This window comes from Myotis brandtii, unplaced genomic scaffold, assembly GCF_000412655.1.
Source record: "Myotis brandtii unplaced genomic scaffold, ASM41265v1 scaffold927, whole genome shotgun sequence".
Lineage (NCBI taxonomy): Eukaryota > Metazoa > Chordata > Mammalia > Chiroptera > Vespertilionidae > Myotis > Myotis brandtii.
In genome coordinates this window covers 2500787-2514556 of record NW_005371823.1, presented here as the reverse complement: position 1 = coordinate 2514556, position 13770 = coordinate 2500787, and the positions used below count along the sequence as shown (strand labels likewise).

The window sequence follows — 13770 nt, the reverse complement described above, 5'->3', positions numbered from 1 at the left end:
GTTGGAGTCCGCAGCAAGCAAGCCTTCGTGCTCGCTTCAGTGCCTGGCTGCCGGCTGCCATCTTGGCTGACAGTTAATTTGCATATACTCACTGATTAGCCAATGAAAAGGGTAGCGGTCGTACGCCAATTACCATGTTTCTCTTTTATTAGTGTAGATTGCAGTTCTAGTTGGGTCAACAGTCAGTGTTTACATTACCGTAATTATGAAAGCCCATTTCCAGCTGAGTTAGGTAATAAACTAATAATAAACCTTTCCTATACAACTTTTTATTTTCCCCTTTGAACTAATTATTATCTTGCTTTCTTCATTTATTTAGTACTCTATGTACTTGTCACTAATTCAATACTATATTCACTGCCAGTTTTCTAATTTCTTATCCAGATGTTCAAACATATTAAGTATTTTGTCAGTTTCCTCCTCTTGTAGAAGCCTTTCCAGGGCCTTCTGACTTGGTGTGATCTAGACCGGTTTCCTTCTATATCTTTAACAAGGCTGTCATCCTAGCATCTCACCATAGTTCTGGAGGTCCCTTTACCTTCCTTCTGTGTTGGAGCTCTTGTTTCCTGGATCCAATGTATTTCTTTGTTTATTCTTATTTTTGTAAAGCATATTCTCTAGAAAATTTTAAAGAAAGGGTACATAGGAGGTATATATTTTTGAAACACTATGCAATAGTATAAATGTCTATATCCTTTTCTCACATTTGATTGATTCTTTAACAGGTCATAGAATTCCATTTTTGAATGTTTTCTTCTGGATCTTGATAGTATTGTTTTACTTATGACAGATTGTTAGGCTGTTGAGAAGCTCAAAGTTATTGTCACTGCTGACTGTTCATATGTGACCTTAATTATTTCTCTCTCCATCTCCTCTATGTGAGTACGTAAGCTATTTCTTTGCTCCTAGAATTGCAAAGTCTTATGCACTGTGACTTGGGTGCTTACGTTTTTATCCATTGTGCTTGGATAGGTAGAATTTTCAGTTTGAAAATTTCAGTTCTGGGAAGTTTTCTTGAATTGATTCACTGGTATTTATCGCCCCTCTGTTTTTGCTTCATGTTATTACTATTAATTAGATGTCTCTTTAATTTTTCTCTCCTACTTTTATCTAATTTATTTTTTCCCTTTCTGGGAGAATTTCTTAATTTTACCTTCAAACTTTTCAATTAACTTTTCTCATATCATATCTTTAATTTCTAAAAAAACTCAGTTTTTGTTCTCTGATTTTTTTTAATCTATAATACTCTATCCTTACCATAATGAAATTCCATTTTTTGTTCCTGGGAGTTTTTTTGTTTTCTTTTTTAGTTTCCTTCTCCCCTGCATAGTCTGTTTTTTACATTAATTTGGTCTCTAGATTCCAATTTAGAGATGTCTTTGCTAATCTTTGGTGTTCTGCTCATATTTAAGAGTAGGGCCTAACATTTTTATATTAAGCACAAAATGTGTTGATGGGGCTTTGTGACTTGATTTTCACAATAGGGAAGTAATGTTGGTTAGGGTCCCAAAAAAAGGTTCTCTAGTCTCTGGTCTTGAAGTGAAGGCATGTTACTGCTTTTTTTTGTTTTTGTTTTTTTTCTTTTAGTTGAGCAGGGAAATTGGGTAGAGTTCTCAGAATCTTGTGTGCATAAATTAAATCCCTCTATTTTTTGTACAGTGTAGTGCCTCTGCCCTCAGCTGTGTCTCATTTTTCTCAGGCCAATTACCCTATAGAGAAGAAACCTCCAGTGTTCTGCTTGGTGGAAGGGAGGCAGTTGCCAGTCAAGAGGGAAGGGATCTAGGGATCTCTGCTTGTTAAACAGACTGCCAATCAACCCTTCTTATTTTGGTGCCCTTTTCATTTCCTTTCATCTCTACAGGTATCCAGTGTCCACAGTTCCTCACCCTATTGTTTTAGAGGAAGGAGTTATTTTGCTGTGTCAATTAGGTTGATCCTCTGCATTCTCCACTGTTGGCCTAGGACTCAGTGTACCTTGTTCTGCTAAACTGGTTGATTCTATCCTTTCTCTCTTCTGTTCTCCATCTGTATGAGTTATGCCTTTTTAAGACACATGTTCCAATAAGGTTTAGAAGGTAGTGAGAGTCGATGCATGGATTCAGTCAGCCATCTTTACCAGCAGCAGCTGCTCTTTATTCAAGAAATTTCTTTTTTTAATATATTTCATTGATTTTTTTACAGAGAGGAAGGGAGAGGGATAGAGAGTTAGAAACATCGATGAGAGAGAAACATCAATCAGCTGCCTCTGCACCTCCCACTGGGGATGTGCCCACAACCAAAGTACATGCCTTGACCGGAATCGAACCTGGGACCTTTCAGTCTGCAGGCTGACACTCTATCCACTTAGCCAAACCATTTAGGGCTCAAGAAATTTCTTAAGATTATCTAACTAAAAGTTGTCTGCTAGATGAAGAGTGAAACCATATTACATTAAAAAATTATGAATGTATAGATTTGGTTGCTTTTCAAAGATTGTTCCCACAGAATTGGGAAATCTGACTTCTAGCCTGAGTCATTGGTAAGCAAATGTGTATTGACTACTTAAGGAGTATATACCACTCTTTTGGGTGGTAGAAGAGCTAAACCAGGTTAAGTGCAATGCAGATTTCAAGTGTAAAGCTTTGTTTCAGGCTCTATTCTATATGTCAACTTGTCTTCCTTATGATTTGACAAAAGCACAATTTGCAATCCCAGCTACCTATCACTTAAACAAAGAGCAAAAGAGAATTTCACCAAAGTTGATTTGATGTTGTGGGTGAGAGATAAAGCATTTTAAGCCTTGTTCTCTACAGTGCTGACTTTATGGAAAGGAACCTTCTTAACTGACCTTGAGAGTCAAGAGGAGGCAGAACATCTTTGACAGGAAATTTTGAATTTTTAACATAACTGAGTTGGTAGGATATATGAAACTTTATAGTTGAGATATCCAATAACTATTATAAATATAAATTACAAGGTGTATTAGAATGTACACTAAGAAAGTAAAAAAAGAATATATGTGCCATAGAATTTCAGAGGAAAAGCTCACATGTTGAGAGAATGCTGAGTAATTTTAGAGATAAATTAACAGCCATTCTGAACTTAAAAGATACGTTGATTTTTAACTGGCTTGATTGTAAGATATTTTGAGAACTGGCAGAGGGAGCTGAAAAGGAAGTTAAAGCTGAATGGTGAAAGATTTTGACTACTGAAGCAAGGATTTGATTATTTAAACAGTGAAAAAACTGGAAGGTTTTAGAGGAAGGGAGTACAATTCTTAAAGGTGTACTTTAAGGAATTTGACCTTTAGTAGTGTCCATTGATTGTTGCTCTGAAAGACGTGGAAGTCCTCCATAGTTAGTGGCTGTTCCAGTGTATAACTTTGAACATGTTCCTCACATTTTCCTTAGTGTGTTTTGTGGATGAACCCTTAATTGCCAATGTCATGTGGTACTAACTGAATTGAATGATAAGTATTTGTAAATACTTCTTAGGTGTCCAGTTCTATGGTAATTGCTATAAGGAGTAAAAAATAAGCCAAATATTTTGAATTTTTTATGGAATGTAGAGTTTAACAAGTAGGGGGAAGGTGTAAGACGGCCATATGACCTGGAGTAGCCAAGGGTGATGTCATGGAAAGGTTAGCACCTAAACTGGTTTGAAGGATTGGGTGAAAATCACATGGATGGTGGCAACAAAGTGAATCAATACGATGAATGAAGATACCTTGGCAAGAAGACATGCAGGGACAATGAGGAATTTGGTTTAAATGAAACTTAAGAACTGGTGTTGGTAGATTAATAAGAAACAAGGTGGGGATTTAGGGCCCAACCATAACTAACCTTTAGAGATGGACCAGCCTATTTGGCGTAAGAAATAACAAGCTATAGAAGGCTTATCAGCAATGATTCATATTATTAAAATATGTCTCAGGAAATTTAGTCTGGCAGCAGTATTTATGGATTTGGGAGAAGAAGAAGTTGGAAATGAAAAAGAGTGTAAGATGCTGATTTAGGAAACAGGTGTGAGGGCTTAGAGTGTGAAGTCCCTGACAGTAGGGATGGAGAACACAACTGAAAGAAAGATTTTGACAGAAGAATGAAAAAGAAATTAGCACCAAATTTCCATAGCTGGGAAATGAAGTCAAATATTAGTCCATGCATAATGACTGGGGAAATGAGAAGCACATATTTTTGTAGAGAAGAACAGGATGAAAAAGAACATGGTAAGCTTGGTTTTTAACATACTGAGTTTTAAATGGTAATATAAACCAAAGGGATATGTTTTGAAACTATGAGCTTGGAGCATAATTGAGATGTTTAGGCTACAGACTTAAGGTTTGTTATTTATCATCATTTTGTAAGAGTTAGGATATAACTTTAGATTCTGCTTTTGTTTAGTTCTAAGCTACGTAACCTTTGCAAATCAATGTAGTTCTCCGCTCTGGAAAAGGGAAAAATAAAATTAGTAGGTATTTGGTTACTTTTTATGCTCTGCACAGTACATTAAGCTTTTCTATGGGGTAGGTCCTGTGTCATCTCTATTTCACAGATCAGCAATCCGACGTGCAGATAGATTGTATGACTTGAGATTGCATAGCTAGAAAGTGACAGAGCTAGGATCTGAACCAACGACTGTTTCCAAGCTGCTGCTTTTAACCAGTTATGCAATGCTGCTTTATTGTGCCTCACTACAGCATGTGCCTTACCTGTTTTTACAATTGTGTATTTATGAAGTGCTTACTAAGCGCCATATTCTATGCTAAGTGCATTTTATGCATTATTTTTACTTAGTCATCTAACAAATCTATGAGATTGCTATAATTTTTTATTGAATTTATTGGGGTAACATTAGTTCACAAAATCATACAGGTTTCACTTGTACAACTCAACAAAATATCATCTGCACACTGCATCATGCACCCATCACCCCAAGCAAAGTCTCTTTCTCTCCCCATTTCCCCCCCACTTTGCCCAGCTCCACCTAGCCCCCATCCGCTTTCCCTCTGGCTATCACCACACTGTTGTCTGTGTATTGTGTTTTATATGTATAATATATAAATAAATATATGTGTGTGTGTGTGTGTGTTTTGCTTAATACCTTCACATTCTTTCATCCAGGCCCCCAATTGACCTTAGGATAATGATTCAGCATGGCTTGTGAAGCCCCATAAGATCGGTCCTCTTTCTAGCTTTTCAGCCTTATCTCACTATTACTTTTCTAGTTATGCTCCAGCTTTGCCAAACTTATTTCAATTTCTAGTAATCATCATGTGCTCTGGGCCTTAACACACACTGTTCCTTCTGGAACCGTTTTTCCTTCTCTCCTGACTTCTCTCTTTTTCCTTCTCTCCCTCCCTCACTCCCTCTAGCATTTCCAAGTTCCTTATCCTTCAGCTTAAGTTTTACCTACTTTGAAAAGCCCTTTGAGTTCCTTCTAGTTAGGTCTCCTGCTATACACTCCACAGGACTCATGCATCAATCAAAGCTACCACTACCCTCTATTGTAATTGCTTGTTTAACATTCTTTCTATACCTCCAGACAGTAAGCTGTTATATGTACAATTTATGTCTGCTCCCATTGTTATCCCCAGCACTTAAAACAATGACAAACCTACAGGTATTCAATAAGTGCATCTTGAATAAGTGCTATGGATGAATATATGCAGCATGCAATTATTTTGTATTTTAAGCATATTAGTTTTCTCTAGATGGTGGGGGGGGGCAGGATGAGGGTGAAGTGCAATTTCATTTGCCTTTTTTTCTCCAATTTTAAAATGACTAACAGATAAATGAGTCTGATTTAAAAGGGGGAAAAAATAATGATGTAACTAGAAATTCTCACAGGACTATTACAATCTTTTAAAGTGATAGAAAATTAAACAAGGAAAGTATAATGCCCTTAACCTTTCAGTTCAATAATCAGTAGCACTCAAATTGAGTTATTATAGATAAGAATATTTATCTATATAAATAAGTGTGTCAGAAAAAAAGTAGACCCACGTAAGTAATTCTCATTTATTAGGAATTTACTTTTTACATGCTCAGACTCCCAAACATTCTTATAAACCATGCAATGACCCAAGTCATTCACATCTGTTCAAAATGTTTTTTAAAAAGCTTATCTTAACAGTGGTTACATGGAAAACTAACGTTCCTGTTATCTGCTCCCATTAAGAACCACCTGCCATAATTCTGCCTGCTGATTCTCTGCTTTATGACCCAACATGGTGAAATCTATCTACTTTGCTCCTGTGAGTTTTTCTACAGAAGTTTCCTTTCCCTCTCTTTGCTTGTGTTTGGCTTTATAGTGTCATTCACATTACTACTGATTCTTGGAGGGAACAGTAGAATTTTCATAGATCCATGTGTCAAGTCTCTAAAGACACATAGTCAGTAGTTGAAATGTGATGGATTCAGAATGATATCACAACCACAAGAATAAGCAAACAAATAAGTGCATAAGTATGCAGGTAAAACTAAAGAAAGGCCTTGGTCCCAATACTGGCAGTAACAGAGTACATCTGTGTTGTCACTCTTCCTTTGGACTAGGAGAGGCAATAAGCAGGGAGAGCTCTGAAATTCAGAACAAAGGAGATGGAATCTTAGTGATGAAGCCTCTACACAAGAGCAGGGAGATTCTGGCACAGCTAGTGAGCATGCTCCAGCTGATTCCAGCCGTGGATAGCCAAACAGATGATCTTACTGTCAGTATCAGAATCATTTGAATAATATAGCTTATATTTAATACAAATCATGGGTGTTGTTTTTCTTTGTTTGCTTGTTTATGTTTTTAATTTCTGGTTTAATTAGGTGACATTGTAAGCTATCCCAACCTTTCTTGGAGATGGATCTTCCTATAGTTTGTGTGCAGCTTGGGAACTTCATAGCTCTCAGTACCCTTGGAACTTTACTGCTACCAATAACCTTACGCATAATAACCATGTTTGTGACTTCTTTTGTTCACAAGGAAAGGCCTTAGATTGCTTTCTCTGTGTCTGTCACTGAAAAATGCTCTAAACACAACATATTTTTTTCCTTCCATATATAGGTCAAAGGGCAGGGGGAAAGCACCAGTTTGGCTGCATATATTCTCATTTACTACCTAATGACTTAGTGCCTGTCTCTCTGAGCCTCCCTTTCAATCTAAAGCAAGTACATCCCTAAAATGTATAGGATTCTTTAAGTTTTCTCATTACACATAAAAATATAGGTTGCTTTCACCTTTTGTAAGGGATTTGGAATTATTAAAAGTCCTATGCTTTATGACATTTCTCAAATGGCTTTAAATACATGTTTTAAGCAGAAATATAAAATAATTTTTCTGTAGTTTGCAATCTATTTTTGGAATTAAAGTTTATTATGTGGATATTTTTTAGGACAAAATAATATGTTAATTGAGCATTGTTGCTATCTAATTTTAAGTTTACTGCTTCTTTTTCTTATTTTTATTTTCAGCTTTCTAAGAAATATGGAGTCCATGTTTGTGGAGAAGGTGGAGAGTATGAAACGTTCACTTTGGATTGCCCTCTATTTAAGAAGAAAATAATTGTGTAAGATATCATTTCAGCATTTTCTTCCCTTTCCTTAAATTTAAGTGATGGGAGAACTTAACATTAAGCCCGAGGCAACTTTTGTTGGGAGAAATAGAACATGTCCTTTAAGTTCACAAACACTCAATTTGTTTAATACCAGTGAAGTCGTCTGAATACCTAAATCAATACTGACAAGACGAGGCCTTCATAGAAGGCTATAAACTTTTTAGACACCGCACTTTCGTTTACTTGCTGATTATGGCCTGCAGTAAAACTGGTACCTACACACTGACACTTTTATCCTTTCATGAAGTGTGAATTGCCTGTATTATTTATCTTTCATTACAGCTACATTTGATAAACTGCCACATCAGTAGCCTGTGGGTTCCATTAACTCCATCCTCTTTCTCCTTTTTTCTGACTTTAACAACACAGAATGGTAACACTAAACATCTCTCTTCAATTATTTCGGGTTATTTTTACAAATAAACTTTGTTTTTTAAGTGAATTCAGTTTATGGTGAGTAGTATGATTTCTTTGCCATAAATTGTTAAAATTAGTGTAACGAAAAACAGGAACTTTCTCCAGTTTGTTACGTTATTACCCATACTCTAATTTATGTCACTCTTCTCATGTGCTGAGAGAGCACTTTATCTGCTTCTCCTAAGCTCCTCTGCTTCTTGGAAAAGATTGTCAGAATTATGCTTGATTTCAGAAACCTCATCTGATGAAAGATTAGAATTTTGTATAGAATGGACAGCTTCAATATTTTCAGCAGTAAGAGGTAACTTCTTTGTACATAGTAATAATGAGGGAAGGAGTGATCTAAGAAAATTATGACTACTGTAGGTGAAGTTTCTAAAAAATACACTTACCTCGTGAAACATGGCCAAGACACTTTTATTACTTTATGCAATAGTCACTCACTCTTGCTGCTTTCATGTTCTCCTAACTTTTTTCCATTAATAATCATCAAGATAATAATTTCTTTGGCAAATATTTATCAAGTACCTATTATGTCCAAAGTTTTCTTCTGGGACCATTGATGTTCAAACAGTTCTTGCCTGAAAAGGCAGGAGGAGGACACATCTATATACAGTGGGGCCTTGACTTACGAGTGTCCTGACTAACGAGTTTTTTGAGATACCATCTGTCTCTCGGCCGATTTTTTGCATTGAGTTGACAGAGTAATTTGAGTTAACGAGCTCCTTAACGAGCTTGGTCTCGGAACGAATTAAACTCGTAAGGCCCCACTGTATATATAAAAGCCTAAGTGACCATTAGACCATTTTACCGGTAGCTGTGATGTGTACTTACCACCAGGGGGCAGACGCTCAATGCACAGGCATGGAAACACGGAACAGACCGATGAATTTCAGAGGGAAGCGGGAGCAGGGAGGGCAGGAAGAGATTAACCAAAGATCTTATATGGATACTAGAGGCCCAGTGCTCTGATTCATGCGCTGGTGGGGTCCCTTGGCCTGGCCTGCAGGGATTGGGCCGAAACCAGCTCTCTGACATCCCCTGAGGGGTCCTAGATTGTGAGAGGGCACAGGCCAGGCTGAGGGACCCCACCAGTGCACGAATCCATGCACTGTGCCCGTAGTCTGTATATATTATGATACAAAATGGTAAAGGGTACAAGTCATGAGAGTGAGTTCATAAATAGAAGATATTTCTCAGACTATGAGGGTCACAAAACAATTCATGAATGAACTGTGCATTAGATGTTATTTCTATGAAATAATACTCTGGTTATTCAAGAAAAGCATTTGCATGCTAGGGTGAAATTACAGTATAATTGGAAACTTGCAATATATTTACTTATTATTATGGGCCTAACCAAATTAGAAAAGAAAAAGAAGAAAACATGATAGGAGAAAAAATGTCAAAGAATAGTGCTTTTCCTGTTTACTTGGCAAGTTGAGGTCCTATATAGCACCCAGAAGACTTTATGGTCAACCTAGACTTATAAGCCATGTACTTCTGTGTACTACATCAGCAGAAGTTACATTTGTCATAGTGCTTCAGACCTGACAGATGCATCTTTTTCACAGCCTCCTTTTGTAGACAAGGAAACCTGAGCCCTGGCTAACACACTGGCATGAGGGGACTTCGTCATGCTATTAGAGAGAGATGACAGGGGAGGTGTCTTAGAAACCACGGTGCCAGAATGAGCCATTCAGTTCACCTGAACTATCAATTACGGAGGCAACTTCTCTGAATGGGGTTGTTCTGTGGGAGTTCTTCCTGTAAGGATGGGCAGGCAAACCAAGGATACCTGATAAGAGCTAACATACAGCTGTGTGCCTGAACACAAGCACAAATGTCTTTTCATTCTTACTTACTTATCCGGAAATCAGTAATCTGATTCTAATGCTTAAGCATCTCCTTTGCTTTTATCTTCATAGGCTCTGCCTCACCTCAGTTTCATCACTTTCTTACTTGATTCCTTTTGCATTTAGGGTTATTATTTGATAGGTACTTATTTATTGCCATTTTAATTCTGCATGGCTAAGTTTCTCTCTCTGTTTCCTCTCATTACAGCAGTCCCTTTAGCATTTATTGTAATGCTGGCTTGCTGGTAATGTACTCCTTTAGCCTTTTTTTGTCTGGGAAGCTCTTTATTTGACCTTCTATTTTGAATGATAGATACCGTAATCTTGGTCTTAGGACCTTGCTTTCCATTTCTTTGAATACTTCATGCTATTCCCTTCTGGCCTGTAGAATTTCTGATGAATATCTGACAAAATAGACCTCCAAGTGAAGGCCATAGCAAGAGATAAGGAAGGCCTCTTCATAATACAAAGAGATCAATACAAGAGGATATAACTCTGGTAAACATATATGCACCCAGTGCAGGAGCACCCAAATACTTAGAGTTTCTGATGAGAAATCAGGTGTCAGCCTTATGAGACCTCCTTTGTAAGTAAGTTTTCTTTTCTTTTGCTGCTTTTACGATTCTCTTTGTCTTTAATTTTTGGCATTTTAATTATGATTTGTCTGGGTGTGGGCTTGTTTGGGTTCTTTTTGCTTGGGGTTCTCTGTGCCTCCTGAACTTGTGTGACTTTTTCCTTTACCAGGTTAGGGAAGTTGTCTGCCATTATTTCTTCAAACACCTTCTCTATTCCTTTCTCCCTTTCTGCCTCTTCTGGCACACCTGCTATTCTAATATTGTTACGTTTCACATTGTCCCACTGCTCCCTTAAGCTGTCCTCCTGTTTTTTCTTTTTGGTCCTCTGATTTGAGTGATATTTTCAACTCTGTCTTCTAATTCACTGATTTAATCCTCAGCTTCCCCTAATCTTCAGTGTATTCCTTCATTGTGTTCTTTATTTGTGTTATGTTATTCTTTATCTCAGACTGTTCTTTTTTCATAGTTACTGTATCTTTTCCATGCTATTGAGCATCTTTACCATCATTAATCTGAACTCTGTTTCAGATAAATTTCTTATCTCTGCTTCATTTAGCTCTTCTTCTGGAGAATTCTCTAGTTCTTTCATTTGGGGTTTGTTTCTTTGTCTCCTCATTTTGGTTGTCTATTTGGGTTTGTGACTATGTATTAGGTAGATCCTCGCACGTCTCAATCTCTAGTGCAGGGCAGTGTTAAAGACTGTTTCTGACTAACATCAGGCAAAGCCTCCAGAGACCACCTCTGCCTACAGACTGATAGAATTGCCCCCAAGGCAATTGTTTTCCTTGCCTTGAGGCCACTTAAGGTGTATCAACTGTCTTCCCCCCAGGCAAAGCAAATGTCTATGTGGGAAAGATGTCCTTTGCTGTGTGAGGGAATGATTCAGCCCAGGAAACTTGGGGTGTCTGCCTTCTGAGCTCTATCCCCCAGTCCCCAGTCCTAGGTTCTGCTCTCACAGCTCCAGTCCACTTCACCCTCCCTCTGACAGAGCACAAGGTTGGTGGCTCCACAGGGAATTTTGTGCATTGGCCCTTTAAGAGGGTGCCTGAACTTTTAGCTTCCACTCCCTGGCAGACAGCACCCCACTGCTTTTCACAGCCAGATGTTATGTGGGGACCCTCCTCAGTTTGGTGCTCTCTGCTGGGGAGCCCAGCTTCAGGCTTAGGTCCCAGAGTTCTCAGTGGCACCCCCCCTCCCACAGCTGAGATATCTCTCCGGGACTTCAGTTGCTGTCTGTGGGTGCCTGGCCAGCCCTTTCATGCCTCCGCCCATCCTACCAGTCTCTATGTGGCCTCCACTTTCGGTCCTCAGGTTCTCTCCTACAAGTTTCCATTGGTTATTTAGGAAGTTTTTCTGTATTTTAGTTGCAATCCCAGTTTGCTCCTGGGAGCATGTCCGTACAGCATCCACTTACTCTGCCACCATTTTTAATCTCTTACTTTATTCCTTTTCCCTAGATTGCCTTCCCATTTCTCCTCACTTTGCTTAATCCTTCCATTTTTAGAGACTTTGGCTGCCATTTCTTCAGTACTTGTTCTCATACCTGAACTCTCACAACACACGGTTGGCACTACTAAAATATCATTGAATTAAATTGTCATTTACTATTGTTTATTTTTATACTAGAGGCCCGGTGCATGAAATTCATGCATGGGGGTGGGTGTCCCTCAGCCCAGCCTGCACCCTCTCCAATCTGAGACCCCTCGAGAGATGTCCGACTGCCCACAGGGATCGGGCCTAAACGGGCAGTCGGACATCTCTCTCACAATCCAGGACTGCTGGCTCCCAACCGCTCACCTGCCTGCCTGCCTGATTGCCCCTAACCACTCCCCTGCCAGCTTGATTGACGCCTAACTGCTCCCCTGCTGGCCCAATTGCACCTAACTGCCCTCCCCTGCTAGCCATCTTGTGTCCACATGAGGGTGGCCATCTTGTGTGTTGGAGTGATGGTCAATTTGCATATTACCTCTTTATTAGATAGGATATCCTATTTTACTTACTTTTATGTATTCCAATTTTAGGTTATAACTAGAGTTTTAGGTTGGGACATATCCTAGTTTCAAAAGGAAAAGAAATTCATCTACATATAAAAAACCTTTGCTCCTCTATAAAATAGAAAATGTCCTATCATGGCTACTGGTAAATGTGATGCTGTAAGTGAATATGCATTGCACACTCTAAAACCATATATAAATGAAATTTATTTTATTTAGAGATAATTTTCTATATGACATAATTAAAAGATTTAAGTGTAGTCCTGTAACTATTTGTTAACAATTGACCATTAATAATATTGGATCCTGTAACTCAGAATTTACTTTTGGGACAAATTTAACAAATTTTCTTATTATATTTGATGTAATGTAATTGACATACAACTAATTGATTATTAAGAATCCCATTTCAAATGTCTGATTCAATTTTTTTTATAAAAAGGGAAAAATCGCCTATAAGAAGAAAAATTAAACTTTTACATGCAAAAATAACTTGATTATAATCAGGGATTTTTTTTTTTTTTAGACACAGATTGACTCTTTCGTATAATGAGAAATTTAGGGAAATCAGGTGGTTCTAGCTATTTCTTATAAGATGCATGTTGCCCCAAATTACAGTTAATGTTTTTAAAATCTTATAGGAAAGACTGGTATAACAATCTTAAAAATTCGAACTAGAACATTTTATAATTCACTTTTTATTCAATTAATATGTGATTACTCACCTATAGATACAAATTTTTAGATCCAAAAATGATTTATTTTTCTGAGGAGCCTTTATGTAAAGAATTACAGCCTTGCCTTTAAGAGAAGTGGAAAATTGTAGGAACTCAAATAAATAACCTCCTCTCATTACTTCTTCAAATATGTATGTGTAGCAATATCAGAAGAACTAAAATCCTAATGTTAATAAAAATGATCATTTTCTTCCCTTTGTAATGAAAACATGGTTTTAATGTCAGTATTTTGTACAACCACATATTTCCATTTGAGTTGTCAATATTACTATACTACTGCTACAAAGATGCTACATATGGGATGGATGGATGGATGGATGGATGGATGGATGGATGGATGGATGGAAGGAATAATGGGAAGAAAGGAAGGGAGGAAGGAAGGAAAGAAGGGCTAAATTCTCCCCACCTATTCCTCTTCTCTACCCATTCAAGACACAGCTCAGCACAGAGCATAATAATGTGGCATTTAGCAGCGATGATGCATCAAGTATTTTCCTTACTGCCTTCTCACATCTATTCTTTATCACCTGGAATTTATTTAAATTTATGAACTATTTTTCTTGTATTTAAGTTTTTAAACCTGTGAAGCTTTATTTTTATTATGCTAGAGAT

The 13770-nt window shown here is 37.7% G+C and overlaps 1 protein-coding gene across 2 annotated transcripts in view; it reads left to right on the top strand.

Moving 5' to 3' along the window:
* DPH6 (diphthamine biosynthesis 6) overlaps positions 1-13770 on the top strand; it is a 170747-nt gene that overhangs the window by 151258 nt on the left and 5719 nt on the right. For both annotated transcript variants that reach the window (XM_014532961.1, XM_005885769.2), the window contains one exon: positions 7437-7531. In XM_014532961.1, coding sequence (XP_014388447.1) covers positions 7437-7531 — 95 coding nt within the window. The remainder of the gene's footprint in view (positions 1-7436; positions 7532-13770) is intronic.